Source organism: Polyergus mexicanus, unplaced genomic scaffold (assembly GCF_030449975.1).
Source record: "Polyergus mexicanus isolate NDT 795.1 unplaced genomic scaffold, iyPolMexi1.0 SCAF_23, whole genome shotgun sequence".
NCBI classification, from domain to species: Eukaryota; Metazoa; Arthropoda; class Insecta; order Hymenoptera; family Formicidae; genus Polyergus; species Polyergus mexicanus.
Window position 1 is genome coordinate 1899153 of NW_027223343.1, and position 26619 is coordinate 1925771.

At 28.3% G+C, this 26619-nt stretch overlaps 5 protein-coding genes across 6 annotated transcripts; 4 read left to right on the forward strand and 1 right to left on the reverse strand.

Moving 5' to 3' along the window:
- The first annotated feature begins 3498 nt into the window (after positions 1-3498).
- Pix (ATP-binding cassette sub-family E member 1 pix) lies at positions 3499-8216 on the forward strand. Its single transcript, XM_070312853.1, has 9 exons — positions 3499-3602; positions 4949-5172; positions 5441-5656; positions 5753-5960; positions 6100-6286; positions 6368-6774; positions 7132-7444; positions 7523-7757; positions 8039-8216. The coding sequence occupies exons 2-9, from the start codon at positions 4960-4962 to the stop codon at positions 8084-8086; spliced, it is 1827 nt and encodes a 608-aa protein (XP_070168954.1). The 5' UTR covers positions 3499-3602; positions 4949-4959; the 3' UTR covers positions 8087-8216.
- Positions 8217-8671: 455 nt separating this feature from the next.
- Rpt1 (26S proteasome regulatory subunit Rpt1) lies at positions 8672-10748 on the forward strand. Its single transcript, XM_070312936.1, has 6 exons — positions 8672-8884; positions 8968-9005; positions 9180-9662; positions 9741-9905; positions 9986-10152; positions 10231-10748. The coding sequence occupies exons 1-6, from the start codon at positions 8812-8814 to the stop codon at positions 10607-10609; spliced, it is 1305 nt and encodes a 434-aa protein (XP_070169037.1). The 5' UTR covers positions 8672-8811; the 3' UTR covers positions 10610-10748.
- A 6-nt stretch (positions 10749-10754) lies between these two features.
- Positions 10755-13435, reverse strand: Dib (Cytochrome P450 302a1, mitochondrial). Its single transcript, XM_070312935.1, has 8 exons — positions 13258-13435; positions 12794-13034; positions 12458-12633; positions 12076-12280; positions 11679-11829; positions 11314-11562; positions 10981-11205; positions 10755-10907 (listed from the first exon to the last, which is right to left on the reverse strand). Exons 1-8 carry the CDS (start codon positions 13433-13435, stop codon positions 10794-10796), a joined length of 1539 nt encoding a protein of 512 aa, XP_070169036.1. The 3' UTR covers positions 10755-10793.
- A 1167-nt stretch (positions 13436-14602) lies between these two features.
- LOC138942745 (retinol dehydrogenase 11-like) lies at positions 14603-17815 on the forward strand. The gene is made up of 6 exons (XM_070313212.1): positions 14603-14720; positions 15822-15903; positions 16131-16435; positions 16634-16750; positions 17076-17292; positions 17662-17815. Exons 1-6 carry the CDS (start codon positions 14603-14605, stop codon positions 17813-17815), a joined length of 993 nt encoding a protein of 330 aa, XP_070169313.1.
- A 2774-nt stretch (positions 17816-20589) lies between these two features.
- Positions 20590-26207, forward strand: LOC138942720 (retinol dehydrogenase 12-like). 2 transcript variants are annotated; one of them, XM_070313173.1, is made up of 6 exons: positions 20590-20811; positions 21608-21689; positions 23908-24212; positions 24430-24549; positions 24733-24949; positions 25140-26207. In XM_070313173.1, exons 1-6 carry the CDS (start codon positions 20694-20696, stop codon positions 25288-25290), a joined length of 993 nt encoding a protein of 330 aa, XP_070169274.1. In that variant the 5' UTR covers positions 20590-20693; the 3' UTR covers positions 25291-26207. The 2 variants fall into 2 exon arrangements, with proteins under 2 accessions (XP_070169274.1, XP_070169275.1); XM_070313174.1 differs by having other exon boundaries at positions 20722-20811; positions 23913-24212.
- Positions 26208-26619: the final 412 nt, after the last annotated feature.

Sequence of the window (26619 nt, forward strand, 5' to 3'; positions counted from 1 at the left end):
AATGATGATAACGCGCCGATACTAATTTCTGATATTGCTTCGAAAATATTGTATAAACATATATATCATTTTGTTTCTATTTTCATATACGTAATAACTAATATTATTAAATTATTATACAATATTATACGACTATTATAATATATTATTAGCTAATATTTATATAATAGAGCTAATATTTGACAAAAATGTTGCAACAAATGTGATGAATTCAATTTCCCTTAAAAAAATAAACGTACAATGTGAAAAAAATAAATTAGCATAAAAAGATATAATACTCTGTCTGTAAAAAATAACTTTCCTTATTTTATATAATAATAACTTGATCTATATTAAATTTCGTGAATGTATATATAGAAAAATTTAATAAAACATCAGTGTTTTCTCTTCAAATTACTTTAATTTGGCATATATTTTCAAGATCATGATTCCGAATAACTTTTATAAAATTTTAGCCGTTTGTTCATTATTAAAGCGGGCTATATTTGTTTTTTGAGAGCTTTTTCTCATTAATTCTTTGGGCTACTATCTAGCATACGCGAAGATCTATCAGCGTGAAAGAAGCGTATGCACGATTTAATTTAATTTAAGTATGTATTTTTATATGCAAATTTTCAATTTTGTGTAGTCTACGATTTACTATTTTATATATTGTTTGACAGCTGCTGATGACCCAATAAGAGACCGAAACGTAGGATAATTAATAAATCATATTTGAAGAAAGAGCGTGTGCACTTTGCAATTACCACACTTGGCTCTTAATTAAGCCCATTTCTCCTATTCGTAAATATTGAAATTACAATCTTCTCGAATCATGTTTTTTAATGCATCTAAGATTTCTCTGTGAAAATCAAATTTTACATTTACTGTTAAAACACCATTTCTAATAGATACTGAGTGTGGTAGCGTAAAATTATTTTTATTATAAAATAATCAACAAAATAAGTAAATGGCATTCGTAACAACAATTCTAGTAAAAACTGCACTATTGTCGAATTATAAAATATGGATTTTAATTCATGTAGTGTTTATATATTAAAATATTCAATTTATGAAGTTTTTATCATAAAGTCCATTTTCTTAAGTTTATATTCTTTTTATTATTTTTTTCTATATGTATAAAAAACATATGTGGCGGACAGAAATTATGCAAAAAAAAAAAAAAAGAACATACATGTGGAGATATTTTAGATATAACTATCATTATATAGATATCCAGGTAAAAAAAACAAGGTATTCTACTTTAATGGAAGCAGCTATATATTTCCTAAACTTGATATCGTACAAAAAAATGTTTTAGACAAAATTTATAAATTGTTGAGGGAGAAAAAAGTTGATAATCTTAAATTTTCACTAAGATCATTTTTTAAAATCATATGAAGATCGAACTACTTTCTTTTTAATATTTTTGCATTGATGCTATTAATCTATTATTTAATGAAACTTTTTGTTCTTAATAGTAATGTAAATAACTAATTTCTTTTTTCTGTTATGGTTTTGTACGTCTTATTGAGTTTTATTTGTTTTGAAGCCCATTTATCTTTCTCGCTCGCGCAATATTAAGTCTCGTTGGGAAACGTTATTGTATTATATTTTTTTTATATTTGGTTTCTATTTTGCGTCTGTTAGTAGTTTCTCTATTAGTAAGTCACGTTTTTGTTGAATTATAAATTTGCACTTTAATTTTTCACTATTCCATCATTATTAAATTTTCAGGCAGTTATTTGACTTCAATTTTATTGTCCTCCAGCAAGTTCTGGGTAAAATTTTGTGATGGATGATAAATTTTGATCTTTGCTGACATGCCTTATTTGGGCTTATCCATGAGCGCCAATAATCAAAACATTAATTTCTTTTATAATTTTTACGATAATTTGATCGATTGTATTCTACTTTTCTATGCTTTTATTACGCTAAAGAGAGTCCAGTTTAGGATAGAAACGTTTATTGTGACATTATTATATTTTGCATTATTATTTTTACACAATTTGCGACATGCTTGTTTTAGTCAAAGTACTATTTTCGTCAACTTTAATTCATTAAGACTAATCTCGTGAATTGTTTATATAAATTATAATTTAAAATATATTACACGTACATTCGTTATTTGCTCTTCCAGCCTGCCTATTACTTTGTTAACATATTATTTCGTAAATTACTTTTATCTACATTGTTATAAGAAAAATAGAATTTTTATCATAATAACTAGGAATAACATCATTGCCGTTAATAATAGGGAAATATTATCAAGAAAAATATTATTTTCTTCAAGGAAAATGGATATGGTTAATAAGAACTTTTTAAAATTTTGTTAGTCTTTACGATTCGACTTAAACATATTTTTTAAATAAAATTATATATTTTTTCACATAAATTAATAAACCATAAGACCAACAAATACATATCAAATTAAATGGCTCAAACTGAACTCTATTGTGAGTATAGTGGTTGCTTACAAGACTACCTGTGTTAAGAAATGAAGAGGTGTACATAATTTTTTTATAATATATGTGTAGATATTTCGATATAATAAAAATTGTAGCGTTGTTCGAAGCAAATATAACAATGTATGATTAAATATAATTATTTCATAAAATATACGAATTTTAAAATATCAAGGCCGACGTCTATCATATATCTTTTCATTTTCAGTCCTGCAATATGGTCAACTTCCGACTTCATCTCTATTATGATTAAAAGACAATAATATGGCATATACATCAACTTCTAATAATAATTTATTGCACAGATTACAGATATTTTTTTTATTATATTAAATTAAAAATTATATTAAAAATTGAGAAAACTTTTGTTACACGCATATATATAAAAATACTTTAATAATAATTTATATATTGCTATCCGCGTAATATATATTAAAATGAAAAAACATCACACGCAGCTAATAAAATATATTATTAAATTCATAATATTTCCGTTTTTCTGATCTCCACAATTATGGCTATAGCATGGACACACACCAAATGGAGATTTTACCAGTAGAATCGAAAAATGTGATTGTGGCCATGTAATTCCTTTAAAGTGTATGCAGAGGCGCTGCTGTGCGAGTATTTAAACGTCTTATTGTTAGATCCTATGCACGATAAAGAAGATATTAGGAATAGGAATAAATATATTAAATATTAAGAGGATTTGGAATTATTTTACTTCAAACAAGGGAACGGAATGTATTCATTTCTAATTATTAATTCATTATACGGAAACGAATAATTTGATATGTAGTTCACGCATGCGCACGAAAATTTCGTCCAGAGAGATTTGTCCCTTCATCTCTCAATTCTCAATGCTGGGCCTAGGGTGGCCTAGGGCCTAGGCCCGGTGCCCGGTGCCTGGTGGTTCAGACTTCTCTCTGTTGACAATATACAATATATATCTATAGAAGTCTATGGATCGGTCATATGGTCGATGACATACTCACGCATGCGCACAAAAGTCCCGCCTAGATAGATTCGTTCCTCGTTCCTCCATCTCGCATTACGTGCACTTGTGTGTGAACGCGGAAACAGCAAATATTCCTTTAGAAAGGTCAGGAAATAGAACAGAATCGCGTTCTTTATTGATTTTGAGAGTTTGTAATAGAGGTATGCATCGATATATTATGTTATGTTGTTTGTATTATAACACATTGTAAATTTTATATTATTTGTAATAATTTTCTCTTTCTTTTCAAGATACATTTTCGTTATAAACTATGGTCCAGCATTTAGAAAATGTTAGGTTAAAGCCGCATGGCATTAACATCTTTTACATTTACACACAATAGTTAAAATCTAATTATAAATTAACAATTTCCATGCATTTGCATGTTATTATTTTATTTAATCAAAAATATAAGGTATACAATGTTAATAATTTGGAGTATTATCTTAACAGCTTGCATTAATTTGAACACATATTCTCATAAATTGTTTTACAATACTCTATTTAATTTATGTATTTATCATTTATTTGGTCCTTTGTTGTTGTATACTTTATTTTAATTTTATTGTGTGCTTTACTTATATAATTTATAGTATATTTTTAACCCTTAAAGATCACATATGGGTCATCTTGATCCTATCCATATTTTAACAATAGAATATCCCAAAGGATTAATATATTAATATTTTCTTTTTATTTATCATATGTCTTTAATGCATTATATAAGCTTTATTCAAAATTTTGTTGGTTGCTGTTTTTCTATCTGTGTATATGGATTATAAAACATATTTTTTTATCATAAAAATATAATAGATTCTCTCTCTCTGTACAAACAGAAGAAAATTTTTTGTTGTGTGATAAAGTTACATAAATTTTATTTACTTCTTATTCTACAAATTGCACTATAATATATAATTTGTATAAAAAATTAAAACTTATAATTTGGAAATAAAAAAAATATATATGTAGACATATATAATACATTCTATTAAATAAGATATGTATGTATATGTAATTTAAGAATATTCCAGTATATATTCGAGAAGAGAGAGAAGATATATGTGTGTGTTATATAATATATATTATAATTTTAGTAAAGTACTATTATGTAAGCTACAAGTACATATAAAAGGGATTTAAACTATTTGTCCCATCTCTTGAATCTCACATGTATTTTGTACCTTAGTACATATAGAGATTCAGTATGTATATATATATATATATATATTATATACATATATTATACTCATCCGTCATATATTCTTACAATTGTGTGTGTATTTTAACTATTTAATTTACTTTATATTAAATTGCATGAGATTTATGTTTTGGAATATATGAAAAAGCTTAGAGATGATTTTGATAATAATTTTATATTATACTTTACTAATTATACTATAGTTTTACAAAATAATAAATATATTAAAGCTATGTATTTTATGGTATATATTATATTTATAATTTATTTTAATTGTATACTTACGTTCTATTCTTTTTTTTAAATTAGTATTCTACACCATGCCACCAAAAAAGTCAATGGAAGAGACAGATCGGTTAACTCGTATAGCAATTGTGAATTCTGATAAATGTAAACCGAAAAGATGTAGACAAGAATGCAAGAGGTCATGTCCTGTAGTACGAATGGGAAAACTTTGTATAGAAGTCAATCCAAATAGTAAAATAGCAGCTATTTCAGAGGAATTATGTATTGGGTGTGGTATCTGTGTCAAGGTAATAATTATATCACAATCATAATCATATCAACAGTCATAATTATGACATATGCTTACAATATAATTAATATATAAAATTGATATAAAATATTTAAAATGTTCTTTATTAATTAGTCAAACAATCCTTAGAATTAAGTTGCTATTAAAGAAAATATATAAATCATAACATGTAACTTCGAATATCTTTCACATATACATATACAATGCCTATCTGTAAATATTATACAATTTTTAATGATGACATTAACAAAGACACATTCTTGCAGAAATGTCCGTTTGAAGCAATATCTATTATTAATCTTCCTAGTAATTTAGAGAAAGAAACAACTCATCGTTATTCGAAAAATTCATTTAAACTGCATAGACTTCCTATTCCACGTCCTGGCGAAGTTCTAGGACTCGTAGGAACTAACGGAATTGGTAAATCCACTGCACTTAAAATTTTAGCTGGCAAGCAAAAACCGAACTTGGGAAGATATTCTGTATGTATCCACTTAAAGTCCATGTAGAATACATACATATGCATGCATGGATTTTCAATAATAAAATGAACAATGTAAATTTTTTTATTTGAATAGGATCCACCAGATTGGACAGAAATTTTGAGTCACTTTAGAGGTAGCGAATTGCAAAATTATTTTACTAAAATTTTGGAAGATGATTTAAAAGCACTTATTAAGCCTCAATATGTTGACCAAATTCCTAAAGCTGTAAAAGGTACTGTGCAACAGCTTTTAGATAAAAAAGATGAATGCAAAAATCAAATGGAAATTTGCAGAATGCTCGGTAAGCAATAATGTTAATTCTTATAACACTTTCATGTAAAAGCAAAATAATCTAAATATCTGTTTAAATATTGATAATCTTTTACATATTTTATATTTCTGTCCAGATATAATTTCTTTCTTTTTCTTTTTTTTATTAGATTTATTACACATACGTGATCGAAGTATTGAAGCACTGTCAGGTGGCGAGCTTCAACGATTTGCTTGTGCAATGGTATGCATCCAAGATGGAGATATCTTCATGTTCGATGAACCTTCCTCATATCTAGATGTCAAACAACGTCTTAATGCTGCTAAAACTATTAGATCCCTTATTCATCCAGACAAGTAAAGATTTATTTTGTAAAAGACTTCATTAATATTTATTATATTTTTAATGTATTTATTATATTTATTTTAATATATCAGGTTTATAATAGTGGTGGAGCATGATTTGTCTGTTTTGGACTATTTATCAGACTTTATATGTTGCCTATATGGCGTTCCTGGGGCATATGGCGTCGTTACTATGCCTTTTTCTGTAAGAGAAGGAATAAACATTTTTCTTGATGGATTTGTTCCTACGGAAAATTTACGATTCCGTGAGGAATCTCTTGTATTTAAAGTGGCAGAAAGTGCAACTGAAGAAGAAGTAAAACGAATGAATCATTATGAATATCCTGCAATGACAAAAACAATGGGATCTTTTAAGTTAAATGTTGAAAAAGGGCAATTTACTGATTCAGAAATACTTGTTTTGTTAGGAGAAAATGGAACTGGTAAAACAACATTTATCAGGATGTTGGCTGGCAACTTAGCACTGGATGATGGATCAGGTAAACTTAAATATATAAGTATGCAAATTGTAGTTCATTATTGGTGAAGTAATCATTAAAAAAGTGGTATTCTATTTGACTAGTGAAAAAGACTTGTCTTCTTTTTAAAGTTGAAAATGGAATTATATACAGAGCGTTTTATGAGGAAAGTAATAAATTTCAACAATATATTTTTAAAATATTTTAGAGTACTCTAGAAAAAAAAAAAAAAAGTGTGACTCTATTTTATGAATATCTTTTCTCTGTTTTATGCTTGAGTAACTTGTACTAGACATTTTCTATAAAATACTAAGGATCTGTAATGTAAATTATATAATACTTTACATAAAATAAAACGATAAATATATTGTTTAGCAGAAACTATCCCTCAACTTCATATCAGTTATAAACCACAAAAGATAAGTCCCAAATCTCAAGGTGTTGTTAGACAATTATTACATGAGAAGATCCGAGATGCATATGTGCATCCACAATTTGTAACCGATGTAATGAAGCCTTTGAAAATTGACGATATTATGGATCAGGAAGTGCAAAATCTTTCTGGAGGAGAGTTGCAACGAGTTGCTCTAGCCCTTTGCCTAGGAAAACCAGCTGATGTTTATTTAATTGATGAACCATCTGCATATTTAGATTCTGAACAACGTTTGGTTGCTGCAAAAGTTATCAAAAGGTATTTGATAAATATTTTTGGTTATGGAAATGCACAATATGGTAAATAAATATTCTGAAAATCGCATTTACATTTTAGATTTATATTGCACGCAAAGAAAACAGGATTTGTAGTAGAGCACGATTTCATTATGGCTACATACTTGGCTGATCGTGTGATAGTATTCTCTGGTACGCCGTCTCTTGCAACTACTGCCCATAGTCCTCAGTCTTTATACAACGGTATGAATAGATTTTTGAAGCTATTGGGTATTACTTTCAGAAGAGATCCCAACAATTTTAGACCAAGAATTAATAAAAATCAATCAGTGAAGGTATGTATAAATTTTGCTAATTATTTGCTAAATTTTCTATATATTTCTCTGAAATTATATTTACGAAAAATTAATATATATATATATATATATATATATATATATATATATATATAAACATATAAATTCAAAAAAACATATATGACATTGCATTTACATGCATCACATTTATGCATATATAAAATGTATTTTTTAATATAAATGTGGATATAATATTTCTGAATCTTCTATCTAATTTAAAAGATAAAGAACAAGATCTTAACCTTTTTTTTCTTTTATAGGATTTAGATCAAAAGAGAGCTGGACAATATTTCTTCTTGGAAGAATAAATACATGATGTTTTCTACAAGTTGAATGGGTGGCATATATAAAAAACTGTTAAAGAAGTTTTTTAATCTTTATACCTTTAAATGACGTACAGAAATATAAACATATAATGTATATCATAAAATATTAATGCTATATATGTTTTATGATAATCTGGAATGTATTATTTAATAGAAATATTACTCTCTTATACAAATAAAAGAATTATTTTACTTTGCAAGTAATGAAAAATATACAAAAATAAGTAACAACAAAATAATAAAATGGATTATGTACATAAAAATTAGAAAAAAACTGCAAATATTGATTTTGTACAAGTATATTTATTAATAGCTATATAATATATATAATTTGCATGTATCTGATGTGGAAATAAAAATCGGCGAAATCTCATACCATAAATCATATGTGCTAGCTAGATCACTCCCGACTAGATACTATTAAAGATAATCAACCGTAGGTAAATTTTCGTATTTTAATTATCATCTCTGTAAAAGATGTTAATGTATTTACCGTCTGTCCATTAGAAAGAAGAATTTCAAACGTTTACGTTTCATAGATCGCTTCTTCTTTAGGCTTTTTGCCATTGTCGATTTCGCTGATTTCACTTGTAATCCAAAGGAAACATAACCTCTCTGTATGAAGACAGAATTGTCAATCGCTGTGTCAGATTCGCGAATAATAAACGTGTAATTTGAATAAATAAAACGATTTAATCAACGTAAAAATGCCAGACCATTTGGGAGAAGACATGCGAAAAGTAAAGAATGAGGAAGAAAAAGAAGAAAAGGAGATAAAATGTGAGTTGTATCTGTCTGACTTTCTTTGTCATCTTATCCATTTTATTATCTTATTTTCTAAAGATTATCCTCTGAATTTACAGCATTGGATGAAGGCGATATTGCTTTATTAAAAACTTATGTGAGTCAAACTTCTTAAATTGTTATTACAAGAATTTTAAGATTAGATATAGATATTTGGAGATGAATACACGTTAATCATATAAAAATGTCATATCTCGAATTAATTTTAATATCCCTCTAAATTTCTAAATATAAACATTACAATATGCAATATCATTTTCATATTAATTAGGGCCAGGGACAATACACAAAGAGTATTAAAGCTGTTGAAGAGGATATACAAACTATCATTAAGCGTGTGAATGAATTGACTGGCATCAAAGAATCGGATACTGGTCTGGCACCACCAGCACTTTGGGATCTAGCAGCGGATAAACAGACTTTACAGAACGAACAACCGCTGCAAGTGGCACGCTGCACCAAAATTATAAATGCGGATTCTGATGATCCAAAGTATATAATCAACGTGAAGCAATTTGCGAAATTTGTAGTTGACTTAGCAGATTCTGTAGCTCCAACTGACATAGAGGAAGGCATGAGGGTAGGAGTGGATCGTAACAAGTATCAAATTCATATTCCACTGCCATCCAAAATTGATCCTACTGTAACAATGATGCAAGTAGAAGAAAAGCCCGATGTTACCTATAGTGATGTTGGTGGTTGCAAGGAGCAAATCGAGAAATTGAGAGAAGTTGTTGAAACGCCGTTATTACATGTTAGTATATCATCATATTTTTTTAGTAATTTTTTTTTTTATGAAGTATCAAAAATAAATAATAAAAATTAATTGCAGCCAGAAAAATTTGTTAATCTGGGTATTGAGCCACCAAAAGGTGTTTTGCTGTTTGGGCCACCGGGTACAGGAAAGACTTTATGTGCCAGAGCAGTGGCTAACAGGACAGATGCTTGTTTTATTCGTGTAATTGGTTCAGAATTGGTCCAAAAATACGTTGGTGAAGTAAGTCAAATCTCGTGTAAAAACTTAATTATAAAACTTTATGTGTGGATTGCAATACATGACAATTTGATTTTTCGCAGGGTGCTAGAATGGTAAGAGAACTGTTCGAGATGGCGCGAAGTAAGAAGGCGTGCTTGATCTTCTTCGACGAAATCGATGCCATCGGTGGCGCTCGCTTCGATGATGGTGCCGGCGGTGATAACGAAGTGCAACGTACTATGTTGGAGTTAATCAATCAATTAGACGGGTAAACTATCCTCCCCTAAAGATCTTATATTTAACTGTTTTATGATTTATTTGTAAATAAATTTCTTCATTGTTTCAGATTCGATCCACGTGGCAACATAAAGGTTCTAATGGCGACGAATAGACCGGATACATTGGATCCTGCGCTGATGCGACCGGGTCGTCTGGACAGGAAGATAGAATTTGGTCTGCCAGATCTCGAAGGACGCACGCACATCTTCAAAATTCATGCGCGTTCGATGAGCGTCGAGAGGGATATTAGATTCGAATTGCTCGCTCGTCTTTGTCCCAATAGCACAGGTGCTGAAATTCGATCCGTTTGCACTGAAGCTGGCATGTTCGCGATTCGAGCACGGCGCAAAGTTGCCACGGAGAAAGATTTCCTCGAGGCGGTCAATAAAGTCATCAAGTCGTATGCCAAATTTTCCGCGACACCAAAATATATGACTTATAATTAGAGCGTATTTACGATCCGTTTGATTTTCGTTGCCGATAAGTTAATATTAATGCGATATAAATCTTATAATTATTTATATTGCTGAATCTATTGGATAAATCAAGAAACAATTTCGTTCTAATAAACTGTTGTTTTCTTTACGAGTTCTTTGAGAGTGTTGTTGTAATTCCAATAATTTGACTTTTCTATGCATATAAGTCTTCGAATTTTATTTTAATCGGCTTATCGGGTATATTTATTAGTAATGAAAGTGAACCGAGGGGTTCTCCACACCATGTAAACCGCAAATTTCTGGATATCTACAAAGAATGCATTAAATTATGGAATCGCGCGCTACAATATTTATAGTATATAACTTTTAAAATACATTACCCGAAGTAAGAGGACTTGCAAATTCTGTTCCGCAAATCGTCTCGCAATGCACGATCGCGGACCATGACCAAAGGGCAGTACTATATATGGATTTACAGATTTTTCTCTCGTCTTATTTATTTCATTGGTAGTATCGCGTAACCATCTTTCTGGTATGAACGAATTCGGTTCATCGAAATATTCGGGAAGTCGACAAATTATTTGATTCTGCGTGACAACTACTGTCTGAAACATTTTAAAAACATTATCTCTTTACATAAGCTATTTTTCTCTTAAATATATTACTCTTTTTAAAATAAAACATTTAATTTTATAAGCAAAATATAATATTACTCCTTCGGGAACGTGATATCCGCTAAGGATCACGTCGGTCTGCAAAATACGACCTATTCCTACAGAGATAGGATTCATACGAAAAGTTTCCTTTATTACAGCCTTGGTATATAAGGCGTTCCTCAAAGTGTCTGCTGTTATTGGAGAAGTATGATCTGTTAATAAAGCCGTAGCTTCCGATCTCAGCTTTTCCTGAACATCTGTATTTTTTGCAAGATTATACAAAGCATATGCCGTGCTATATGTTGTCTAAAATTAAAATTGTATTTTTTTCTTACACTTTCATTGTCTGTGGTAATTATATTTAGGAAATTAATTATTATAATTTTACGTATAAGACATATAATTAATTTCGAGAAACTTACAGTATCCACGCCAGCGAGCAACATGTCACATGTCATGCCCACGACATCTTTGATATCTAAATTCTCATTTTTCAAATACTGTTCGAGAAGTGATTGTTTTCGAAAAATTGACGAATCTTGATTTTTCTGAGTAACCATTTCCAGCGCTACTCTGAAGTATTTAAAAATGGAATTAAAAGCCATAGTAGAATTGTGTATAATTTGTGAATAAGAGATTTTAATAGAGATTGATTTCACAAACATAATGTCGTAAGTAATGTAAAAATTTTTATGCTGTTTTACTTATATTATCGTCTTTTTTTTTTAAAGAAGAAAGTAATGTTACATAAAATTAATCACGGCGCTATATATTTGTGTTGCAAACATTATTGTAATTAATTTCTGGCTATTAACTTACTCTTCCATATAATTTTGGGCTCTGCGCAACTTTTTATACAATGGTGTTTCAAAAAATCGCCAAAACATTGGGCCATTGTCAAGTTTCAAAATTGCACTATTTGTCGTAAATGCTGCATTAATAAGTCTTGAACTGCGGGAATTCTCATGTCTTTCTTTTTCTGATAAACTCTGCATTCTTATATCAAAGACAACGAGACACGTCACTGCCATTACCAATAAAGTAAATTATAATAATTATATTAATTTCAGAATTTATCTTTTATATATATTTCGTATTTTATGTGCTCTTATCTTAATATGAATGGCTTTAAGCAAACTAATCAGTAGATCTAATGAATGAGATAATATAATTTGTCTTAATAATCTTAATAAAATCTTACATTCAAGAAAAAGACGCGAGAATAATGGTAGGAAATCATCGGTTTTTTCACGAGAACAGAGCCGTACAAACTCTTGAACAACGAGATCGGTATCCTCTAGATAATCGATGACGTTTTGTGGTTTGCTAAGGACTTTTTGAAATTCACGACGCAGTCTCCACCATTCAGTACCATTTCTAATTAAAAAATTAAATTTAGAGTACATTTTCTGTTATCAGCGCAACTCGAAGCGATTTTAACTTGACTTGATCTGGTTGAGGACCTTTTTTATATTTTTTTTATACAACGGAATGCAATATATACAAAATATTGTAAAAATCAGAAAAAAATTCTTACGTGGATATAAGACCTCCATTGTTGTAGATGTTACTCCTGTCTGTTCTATACTTAAGAAGTGCCAGGTGAGACCTTCTCTTCGGATGTAAGCCCGCTTCGGCTTTGAAAATTTTCGCGATATCTTCCGGTCGGAATACCCAAACTATTGATTCACCTGGTATTATTTCTTCTCGCACTAAAGATCCATACCGCTTTAGTTTCAACAAACCATTCATATCCAGTTTGACAAAACTGTATTCACCTATGTCATTGACATACTTAATAAGATTATATAGTTTATTACAATAAAAATATATATTAAATGCAAAAAAAATAAAATAAAAAAAATCGATAGAACTAGAATAGGAGTCTCATTCCTAGTTCAGTAGAAATAAAAAAAAGAAAACGTAAGTTTCGCGCTTTCACCGCAAATTTAATTTTAAAAATTTGTATATAATCCAACATTATAATAATGCTATTCTTACCGATGAATGGCAGATACTTGTACAACGTGCCAATAACGGGCAAGGACCTTGGTCCTGGAATGTCTTCGAAAGGTTTCGGTTCGTTTCTATCAACATGATTCGGATTAGTCGAACAAAATCGAGCGAATAATTTTTTTATTGCCCCACTTCCTATATGTTGTTTCATTCGCGTATACATTACTATTCTATTCGTTTATCAAATATATATATTTTGCACCTATATATATATATATATACTCTATGAATAGTTTTATTGCCAAATGTTACACTTTTTGAAGGAGAACTGTAAACAATGCAGCAGAGAGAACAGGTTTTAGAATCTGTGTGCAGGCTACTTGAAGTCTCGACCGGTCAATGATTTTCTACCTCTCGTTCTTTACTTCTCCGCCTTTCTTTCGTATAATCTTCCGATCTTCTTATTCTGAATCGTTGGCATAAATTTGATGCTAGGAAGATAAAACCTGCATATCGTTCCTTAATAATACTTTTAAGGAAACATGAGCGTATGCTGACGAATGATGCTGACTGCTAACATTGACTATCGTGACTTTGGCTAGACACTGACATAATATTAAATATTTACTTAAATATTAGCTATCTATATATATATTTATAAGATTCGAAATATTATTTACTTTATCTTTGATAGAGATATTATGACTTGTTCATATATATATGAAAGTCTATAACAAAACATTATTATAAATATAAAATATTATTATAAAATATAAAAAAAAAATATATATATATATCTAATTTTTGAAAATTGTCGCAAAATTGTTATACTTTCCAATTTAATATACGTAGAGAGAGATAGATAGAGACAGAGAGAGAGAGAGAGAGAGAGAGAGAGAGAGAGAAATTCATCTTAATAAAATAGCAATATTTTCTATAAAAATATTATAAAAAAAGTTTACAATCAAAATATTTATAATAAAACTTAAAAAATCTAATAATATACTATTAAAACAAACAGAAAACACTTTCATAAAAAATATTTTGTATATATATTTTATCAAAACTATCGTATAAATCTCTTTTTTCCTTTTCAATTTTTTAGGATTTGACATTAGCGATTTTATTAATTCTTGTTCACCACAGCGATTGTAAATACCGTTAACAATAAATTCCATTCTCAACTGCATCAGCCACCTTTCTCCTGTACCGTTTAGTCCTCATTCTTGCTGTTTTCACGAAACATTTCGACTGACTGGTCGATAACAAAGTCTGATTAAATGTTTCTTTAGGAAGGATTTAACAGTCAAGCATAACGAGTTTGTTGAAACAGATAATTGACAAAAACTGTGAAGTATTGGTTAAACTGAGTAAAGAAAATATTGCAAAAATGTGGCTGTTCCATAGTCAGTGCATCAGTAAGGCGCGTCTCGTAGGCAAGACAGTGGTTATAACAGGAGCGAATACCGGGATCGGCAAAGAAACTGCCAGAGATCTCTACAGAAGAGGTATTTTTACAGTTACATCTCATAATTTTTTTAATCTTAATAAATGCACAATTTTTTGAAACGACGATTTATTAAACTGAAAGAGAGAGAGAGAGAGAGAGAGAGAGAGAGAGAGAGAGAGAGAGAGAGAGAGAGAGAATTAATGTGTATAGGTATCTATATATCATATTTGTTTAATGACTTCGCAAAATTATAATTTTAAATTCTGTGTGTACGTGCACTTTATTCTTGATAGTAATAAATTTATATATTTTCTAATGCCTAAGATATATCCCAAATATTTCAAAAAGACATTCTTGAAAAAAATTTGGTTTACAAATAGCTAATCATATTTATAATATTAAAGTTTCAAGTTTAATACATAATAATGTATAATATATAATATAAGAAAATATATAATAAACTAAAAAAATAATATTTATACATTTATTTAAAGTAGGAGCACGTAGTTTCTTTCTCTCTGAATTACTAGTAGAATAAAAATTATAATTATTATTATATTTAGCTAACAAACGTGTGTGACAAAACATTTATGAGTATCAATTGTAAAGAATTCATTATAGACTTTATATAACTATATAATTATTTATACTTTAATTATTTATATTTTATACTTTTACTTATACATAAATGAAATAATGTGAATAATACACAATCAAACTCCAAACACATATATTAGTTAAGAATCAAATTTTAAAATGCTTTCTTATTTTATCTTTTAAATAACGTGTATATCGCACACAACAATGCACGTGTTGTGCCGTCAAAACATTGTCGTAACAATAAACAACCGCGAACATGCATACACATATATAGCATTAATAGAATTATCTTTCTTTCATATTTAATATTACACATTTTATATTGTTTATGCGGCTTAAAAATATAATTTTCATTTTTAACGAATTTTTAAAGAATTTTGTTTTTATTTATATCTTACATCTCTGTTTATTTATTAATATAGATAATAAAGTATATGCTATTCTAAATAAGTTAATAAAGAAAGAACAAATGGCAGTTGAAAAATATTAAAAAGAATATAGAATTTTATTAGTTCTTTTAGCTTATATAAATATGACATATTTCTTTTTATATATATAGGAGCAAGGGTAATTTTAGCCTGTCGAAATTTACAAAAAGCAAAGGATGCACTTGAAGATTTAAAAAAAAATCCACCTTCAAGGTAAAAATAAATAAAAACATAACATAATTTAATAAACATAATATCGCATCGATTTACTAGCATTTTTTTTAGATTAACTAATCTTTTCATAATTATTTATAACTTGATAATAAATAAGCTAATATGTTGTTATATATATTTAAAACCAGCAGTTAATATAATTAACAATTAACAGTTACAAAAAAATAGTTTTGATAATCATTATGAGATAATGCAATAATTTTTAGAGCGGACAGGGAACAATTTCAAGGTAATCCAGGTGAGCTCGTAATTTATCGATTGGATCTCTCTAGTCTAAAAAGCGTGAAAGAATGTGCGAAAACCTTGTTAATGAAGGAATCGGCTATTCATCTACTAATAAATAACGCCGGTGTGATGATGTGCCCGCAAGAAATAACGGAAGATGGATTTGACTCACAATTACAAACAAACTACATCGGCCACTTTCTTCTGACGCTTCTACTGCTGCCAAAAATGCAATCTTCCGATCCTATCTGTAGAATATTGAACGTATCATCGCGTATTCACATTTGTACGTAAACTTAATAAATTATATGTACTTACGTTACGTATAAGTTATATAAATATAAATATGATAATGCAAAGATTGTGTTGATGAGCAGTAATTTTATGTAAGATTTTAACGTAAAAATCATAATGTTATTATAGGCCATTATCTCTAATAATAAAAGAAGATAGCTGATATACTATGGTTATTAATATATTGCAGTTGGTGCTATACATGATGATTTAAATTTGAAGGAATCATACACTCCTCTTAAGGCCTATATGCAAAGTAAACTGGCAAACATATTGTTTACCAAGGAACTCGCTCGTCGGTTAAAAGGTGAATAATAAAAATAAAATTATTTATTATCAGATGAAAAATTGAAATTATACGTTTTATTGCATTTTATACAATAAAATATAATATATAATATATAATAAAAATTACAATAACAAATTATAAAAGGTTAGCTTAGAGATATTAATATATTTCATGAGCCAATTGTCTCTAATAATGTTGTACGATGTGATAAGACGATTTTTCTCTTTCTTCCTTTCTTTCCTTTCTCTGCTACAATGTTGAGTTGACAAAAAGATACAAAAAATTTTTTAAAAAGGAATTATTGTGTAGAACTATAATTAATAAATCAAAAATTTTTTTTCAGAAGCAAACATTAACGGAATAAATGTATATTCCTTGCATCCTGGCGCTATAAAAACAGACCTAGGTCGGCATTTTAGTAGAACAATATTTCCAGGTGCAAACACTATTATTCGAGCGATCTTGCGACCAGTTTTAAAGAATCCTGAAGAAGGTGCACAAACGACGATATATTGTTCGGTAGATGAAAAAACAGCTAACGAAACTGGTCTCTATTACCAGTAAGGAAGAAAATTATATTATATAGAAATTATTTCTTATAAAAAATAATCAATAAGTATAATAAAAAGTAAATTAAATAATCTTTAGAATATAGCATATGATATTATTTTACCGAAAGATGAGTCATATCATGCATATATAGTATGTTCTTTGTATTTCTGTTATACAAATTTTAGTTGTGTAATATTTTTTACATTTTTATAAATGATGTCTCTTTAAAATATTTGTTCTTACTTACATATTTCTCTAGATTTGTGTTTATATTATACATAACAATTTTTTTAGAGATAATTATATGTAGTTTTTTTCTATTCCATTTACACACACAAATAAATATATATATTTCGAACAATATCTTTCTTTCGCAGGGAATGCAGAGTTGCGACTCCACATTGGCGAATCCAAAATGATCAAATTGCTAAAGACTTATGGAACGAAACTTGTCGGCTTCTGCATTTAAAACCGGACAAAGATCTTGCCACGTTTTTAAAAATCATTTCGTGTCAAATTGCTGATGAATAATATTGTATAACTGCATAATATATGATAGAATAATATATGAATTAAATAGTATATGATTGAATAATGATATAAATATAGGTTATGTCTCGACAATCGCATCCCCTAAATTTAGTGATCTCGGAGTTCCTAACCCGACCTGAAAACGAAAAAAACAACGTTTGTAACTTAATGGATGTTTATCTTGCACACTTCAACCTTTTCGAACAAATCATGCACTTCCGACTCCCTGGTTACCTAGAGTTCCCGTATGAGAACAGGCATCTCGATCCTATAATTAATACTGACTTGGGTTTCCAAATTGGGGGCACCGATATGACGGATGTTAACGACATTTTCAACCGTCTCTCAGCTCCTTTCGAGTTCAACGTAACGTACTATACTGATGGCTCTCGCGCGGAGTCCGGCAATGTGACTGGATATGCTGTGTTCGCTCCGGAGCTCGGCTATGAATACAAAGAGAGAATCAATAATTATAACACCATCTTTGAGGCTGAAGCTTTGGCAATTCAACATGCAATCAATTCCATACTTGATAAAAAAATAAAAAAGTCGGTTATTTTCTCCGACTCTCTGAGCGTGTTATCTAGTCTCTCGAACCCGGTAGCAACGTATAAATCGCATCACGGGATCTTCCAAATCAGAGGCCCTCTTTTTGAATGCTCTAAGCAATCACTGGAAATCCATATTATCTGGATACCTAGTCATAGGGGGATATACGGTAATGAGAGGGCTGACATTTTGGCTAAGGAATCTCTGCATCTCCCTGATCTTCTTCTCTTGAGTAAGTGCCATTATACCAACCTTTATTCTAGATTTAAATCCCTCTCAAAGAGTAGAGTCACTCGTGTTATCCAAATGGAGAGTCTTCTTAAAGGAATCAAATACTTTGCGCATAAGCTCGACATTCTTTCACCTCCTTGGTACACTAATGGAAAGATCAAGGAGATACTTTCCAGACCTGTAATCACACTAGTGTCAAGACTGAGATCAAACCATATTGCAACTATGGGTCATCTTTGGAGAAAGAGTATCACTGACTCTTCAGAATGTGTATGCGTGCATTCTTTTCAAGACTTGAATCACATTTTCTTTGGTTGCCGTAACACATCTGACAGCTGTAATTTACTCATCTCTGGACTAAAAAAAATCAACCCCAACATTACACTTTGCTGGGATTTACTTGCACATTTCGGCCCGATTCCGTGGCTCACGCCTATTGCCCCCCACTCACCGCTCATGCGTTAGCAACGAGTCGCCAGATATGCGTAACTAAGGACCGCGGAGCTTCGTCTCAGGAGCGTTTATATGTAAAAATGCCCAAATATAATAATAAGACAATACTTTTCTAAATACAGCGCGAAAATTCTTAGAATTAAAAGTATTGTCTTATTATTATATTTGGGCATTCTTATATACGGACGCTCCTGAGACAAAGCGTCGTGTTCCTTAGTTACGCGTATCTGGCTACTCGTTGCTAACGCACGAGCGGTAGGGGGCAATAGGCGTGAGTCACGAAATCGGGCCAAAATGTGCAAGTAAATCCCAGCACTAGATGTACAGACACTGGCTTTCACTAACGACACTAGAGTATATCATCTCTTGCACAACTTCGTCAGGCGTAACAATCTATCCATATGACCAATTGATTTACAGCAGTATCTAGTTGATGGTGTATGGACGAATCCGCTTGGAGGTCTTTTAGCCAATACGAAGAAGAAGAAGATATAAATATATAAATTATATAATTTTAAAAAATGTTATTGAAGTAATATATAAATATGAAATAAGATACCAAAAATGGCATAAAAAATAAAAGTTTAAAGTAATTATTGCAAAATATTGTAAATAATATATATATATATATATATATATATATATATATATATATATATTTATTTATTTATTTAAATATATATTGCACACATAAATGTGAACCTGAATAATTGGTATTTTAAGCTACATATTCTCGCAAAATATGATTTTTCTTTTCTCATATCACGCGACATGTAAACTAGTATTTATGCTACATATCAATTTATTATAATTTTAAAGGTATAATTTGTTAAAATATGTTAAAAGCCTTTGTTTTAATTGTCTTTTAATAATACGTTTATGTTTAATTCTACACATATCTTACATTTTTAATATTTAATAAATACTTAATATATACTCCAATATTATTAATATTTCAATACAGATACTACATTTGCTTAAAATTTGCTTTAAATTATCAATTAATTTATAAATCGACAAAAAAAGTTTAATTTTTATAAATTTTTCTATCAAATATAAGTCGCAATATTTAAAAACTAATTTATACTGATATTTATATGCATGACACGCAACAATGACTGAAGACTAATAATATATTACAATTGAAAAAACAACTTTTTCTATCAAATATAAATTGTGACATTTAAAAAACTAATTTATATTAAAGCATGATACACAGCAACATTGACATAACTGACGTCAATCGAAATAACTTTCTCTATTAAATGGACATCGTGACAAATAAAAAACCAATTCATATTAATATATGATGATATAACAAGCATAAAAAGTTACTTTTTTTCACTTTTATAATCAATTATAATATAGTCGTAGGGGGACAAAACATTAAAATTGACATTCGCGTTAAAATTTTCAACAGAATAAAGCGATCATCGTAACATACGTCTAGAGTGCGCACTACATTATAGCGACCACACTTGTCCCTCTTCTTCCATGCAGTTTTACTCCCGTTATTGAAGTATCTTTCCTGTCAATGAGCACTACATTGTCATATTCTTGCTGTGTTCAGTGCAACGCTTAGCTCGACAAGATAAGAAGAGTATTTTACTCGCAAAATAGTGAAATAGTGAAAAAAAAATTCCAGATGTGGACCTATCATAGATTGTGCACCAGTAAGGCGCGTCTTGATGATAAAGTTGCAATAATAACGGGTGCGAATACCGGAATCGGTAAAGAGACTGCCAGAGATTTTTACAGAAGAGGTAAATATCGATTTTTAATTTCTACGTTATACAAAGTACGTAGTAATTCGTGTGATACAATTATATTGTAAAAAAAAAAGAAACAATTTTTCGCATAAAAATTAATAAAATATGTAAAATCAAATTATTTTGTACGATACCTAAAATCCTCGAGAAAAATCATATTTTACTGCTGAGTATATTACTTCCATAGTACTATAAATTTTTGTCAAATAAATTATTTGCATATATAAAACAATAAAATATATATATTAATTCACAATTTTATATATTTTATATATTAATATTACAATATATAAAATATATTATAATTTGTAAAAATTATATATTTTTTAATATCACTTTTTGTATATAATATTTATATAATACATATTTTTTAATATTTAGAGATTAAAACTTTAAAACTTTTTTTAATTTTATGTTGTTTTACTTTAATTTCCTAAATATTCTGACAGTGTAGTATATGTATATATACAGAACTGTCAAGAAAATTAGATATCTTTTTAAGGACAGATTTTTTGACCAATTTGGAATCGATTTTTTTAGCAAAAATATCAATAATAGCTTTGTAAATAAACATGTTTGAAATCCAGAAAAGACTATAGCATTTAAAAATAGAATAAAATAATTTTACAAACTCTGTTTATCTGTGCGTGATAATCTTTATCATAAATCATTTATGTAGATATAATTATTTATTATGGTATTTTAATAAAACATTAATAATACAGAATATAAGTATATATATGTAATATAATTATATATAAATATTATGCGTGTGTGATTGCATTTTTAGGCGCAAGAGTGATTTTGGCTTGTCGCAATGTGGAGAAAGCAAAGAATGCAGTGGAAGAAATAAAGAATGATCCATATTTGGGGTAAATATATGAAGCTATATTTAAGTTTACAGTTATCGTTTGATGCAATCTATTCTTAAAAAAAAAAAAGAAAATATAAAAATTCGAAATTATAAATTATGAATTTGTATGTTTCAAAGTTTAAACGAACAGTCAGTAGATCTTTTAACTATTTTAATTGTTATAAATGATTTGATTTAAGAGATGAAAATAAAATTCTAACAATTTTAAATGTATACTAATGTCGCATTGTATACAGTTGTCATGGTGGAAATTGTATATTTTGAAATAAAATATTTGCAAATTTCGAGATAGGAAATGTGGAATGCGCAATAGAAATATATAGATTATTTTATTTAACGATATAAAAATATATAAACTAAACTTCATTTTTTTAGATTGTATATATATATATATATACAGTAAGATTTGTAAGGCAGTTTAGAAAAAATATAAATGTTAACATGGAAAACATTCGTATATATTATATTATTATAAATACAGTAATGCATTGCATTATACTGCAAATATGTTACATTGCGAGATTAGTGCAATGTCACATTGCAATATTACAAAAAACGGACTCTGGATTCTTTTTAAACACGTGGCAAATCAATAATCTAACATCTATGCATTTTTTTGTTACAAGATTGATCTTGAGCTCTCTATATCAATAATCAATCATTTATGATGAAATCATAAGTCGTATGCCCACATTCCTTTGCCATAACAATTCTGTTTTTTCTTTATTACCATATATAACGACGTACATTTTATCTACATTGATTTATCAACATAAATAATCAAAAATATCAGATATAAATTAAAATAATGTTTTTTAAAAATGCATTAAATATGTAATATAAACATTATAAAATCAAGGATTTTAAGCCTCATGAACAGTATATAAAGTATATTATATTAAATTTAATTAAAAAAAATAATTTCATGTTAAATTTTGTATGTGTATGGGTATGCGTAAATACGTGCGTGAGTGTGTATGCATGTTTGCACGTTTATTTGCGGTTGTTTATTTTTTATGTTATGACAATGTTTTAACCGCGAAATGTTATTGTGGTGTACACATTATTTAAAATGTATAGAAAATTAAATTAAACAATTTTAAAATTAAATTTTAAGAATAATATATCCAAATAAGTAGTAGTTTAAATCTAATATTTCTTTAAAATCTCTTTTATATACAAATATTTTGCAAGACTTATGTTTATCAAAATGTCTGCTTCCTTTTTTTATTTTATTTTTTTATTTGTTAATTTCATAATTATCATTATTTGTTTATAAATAATTCTGGATATATAAAAAAAAATACTGACTTTATTTATGTGATGTCTGCAATTATATCTCGGAACTAGAAATTTTGTAATTTTATTATTTACATCGTAATATGTACAAACATAAATTATTTCTACTGTCCTTACACTAGATGCAGTAACATCTTTAAGAAACGGTAAAGCATTTTGAGAAAACTAGTAACTAGTACCCCCGCGATCGCATCGTGAATTATTCACATTATTTCATTTAAGAAAAAATAAGAAACATAAAATCGTAATGAAACCGAACAAAATCGTTTACAAAATATTTTTTACATGTCATTATATTGTATTTTTTAAATATATCTTATATTAAATATATCGTATATTTGAATATTCTTCTCACAACAAAAATATTAATTTTTATTCTGTTAGTGATTCAAAGTTAGTGCTATTACTTTCTGTATGTATGTTTGAATGTGTGAATAATTATAGATTCTCTGCCATTTATATATAATATTAACCATATTCCTTTTCATTTGTTTGAAAGTTTTCCCGCAGCTCCTCAGACTCTCAAATTAATTATTCATTGTTTTATAAATAATCTAATTGTTTATCATGCATCATAATAAAAACATATAGTCCAAACGTTAAACAAATTTATTTCGAATATTTATTGTAACATTAAATTTTTCTAAATGAGCTATCTTCTAAATTCTAAATAATAATTGACTTTATAAATATTCACAGTTTTATATTACTCTTATTTTATATCATAAATCAAATAGTTTATATTAACACATAAAATTTTTAGAAAATTTTCTGATATTTAACTGTAAGCATATATGTAGACAAGACATTTGTTTCTTGGAAATTCTTTTATAAAGAAATAAAAAAAATGTAGTTTATAATTATTTTAAATGCCATATTTATAATTAATGACATAATAACTTTTTGTTAACATTCAGTACAGATAGCAAACAGTTCAATGGTAAACTAGGCGAGTTTGTGATCTATCCATTGGATCTCAGTAACTTAAAAACTGTAAAAGAGTGCGCTAAGAAGATATTGGCAGATGAATCAGTTATTCATATATTAGTAAATAACGCCGGTATAATGATGTGTCCGCAAGAAAAAACTAACGATGGGTTCGAGCTGCAGCTACAATCGAATCATATCGGACATTTTCTTTTGACACTATTATTGTTACCAAAAATACAGTTATCCACTCCTGGCTGCAGAATAATTAACGTGTCATCGATTTGTCATCTCCGTACGTATGAAAAAAACAGAGAAACAATGTGTAAAAAATAACAGAACAGATATTATATTACTAAAATTTGATATATTTTACGATTTTTCTTTTTTTCTTTTTGGTAACAAATTTTTTTGGCTAATATATATTAATATATATAATCAGAAAATAATTACATATTATTTAAATAATATCCGTTATTATCTGTTAGCAATATTTATTATTATCATTGCAGTTGGTAATATACATTTCGATGATATAAATCTGGACAGATCGTATAGTCCTATGAAAGCATATGCGCAAACCAAACTGGCGAATGTACTGTTCACCAAGGAACTTGCACGTCGATTAAAAGGTAAAAAAATAAAATACATACATATAATATAAAAAAAAAAAATAAATTTGCGATTATTTACATTTAAATAATAAATCATTCAAGAATTAATACTTTTTGATACGATAAAGTTATTTTATATGTGATATTGTGCCAAGATAATATAGTTTTCTTATAGAAAGATTATTAAAATTTAATTTACAGAGGCGGGAATTAGCGGAATAAACGTGTACTCCTTGCACCCCGGCGTAATAAGAACCGAATTAAGCCGACATTACAGTAAAACGATAATTCCGGGCGCGAAGTTTTTCTACCGGAATATTATGCGGCCATTCATCAAAAATCCAATACAAGGAGCGCAAACAACAATACATTGTGCGGTTGATGAAAAAGTGGCTAATGAGACCGGTCTTTATTATGTGTAAGAGAAAATTATACGACATAAAATCTTTTTTTATTCATTATAACAATATACAAACGATAAATTTCTTTTTTCTGTCATTTATGTGTTTCTTATCTAAAATCTATTTTTAACAAATTTATATATATTGTTACTATTATAATATTTATTTTTATATTGTTACTATTATATTTATATTTATTTTTAATAGAGAATGTCGCGTGACCAGACCGCAATGGAGGGCGAGAGATGATCGAATAGCCAAGGATTTATGGGATCACACTTGCCGGCTTTTGCATTTGGAACCTGATGAAAATCTTACCACATTTTTGCAAACTATTTCGCGCCAACTTGCCGAATAATATTTATTCATATAGTATCGATTCATAGTAAAATGATATAATTTCTTGCTTTTGATAAATTTTTACGTTTACAATATACATGATATGTGAATAGACGTGATATATACATGAGTAACAGATATGAAATAAGTATGCACAAATATTTTCAATGTTCTAATAATAAGTATTAATCTCCACGCATATAACATTTCATACGCTACCTTTTTAAAATATTATTTTATTATTACTGATAAAAAAAGCAATAATTTTTAAAAACAAAAATAATAAAAAGTGCGTTTTAAACGATTTTATCACAACATGATATAATCACAACATGAACATCTAATATAATTAGTCTTGCTAGAAAAAGATTGAATTTAACGTGCATTCTTTACTATCGATGGAATTTGAAACAATTCTAGCTAATCGCAGAGCTTTCCTATATATTACAATGCAATACGAAATTTTGTAGAACTCATCAAAAAATTCTTGCAGCTATAAACAGCTTATTGTTGTAGATCATTCCTGTACGACATTTAAAAAAATCTGGTCAGATTCAAGCTGTTTCAAAATTACAAATTTATATTTTTTGTTCGGAATATCGATATCATCGCGACTTACCTAGCAATTTTTGCATTAAAAATTCCTTCTCCCTATCATCTTCCCCGTAACGCTTTAGTTTCAATAAACCATTTATATATGCAGTAAAACTATATTTATCTATGCTATACGTTTCTTTATTTAGTTAATAAAATTAATTTATTAATATTATAAGGTAATATATATATACTGGGTGGCCCATTTTAATCCATCCAGTCGAATATGTCAAAAACCAACCCCGGAAGAGAAAATTGTTTCAAATAAAAGTTGTGTGGTTTCAAGGGGGCCATAAAATGGTGACAATGATTTGACCTTGGAAAATCACGTGAAGGTCATGTAAAGGTCAACTTTAAAATCTTAAACGGAAATTCCCATTTTTTATTTAGTATTCTTGTAGCTGACATCGAGAGCTTTCCAAAACACTATAATAAAGTAGTTTTTCATTAAGTACTTTTTGAGTTATTTTATATTTTAATCTGACATATTTTGATATAAAAAATAAAATATCTCGTAAAATATTTAGTTTTTGATAATCTTACCGTAATACTTCTATGTACAGAATAATGAGACAAATCAATTAGTATAAAAAAAAATTGTTTTTAAGAAAATTATTTACAATGTATTTTTTAAAACAATTATTTGTTTTTTTTGGCACTAATTAATTTGTCTTATTATTCTGTACATAGAAGTATTACGGTAAAATTATCGAAAACTGAATATTTTACGAAATATTTTATTTTTTATATCAAA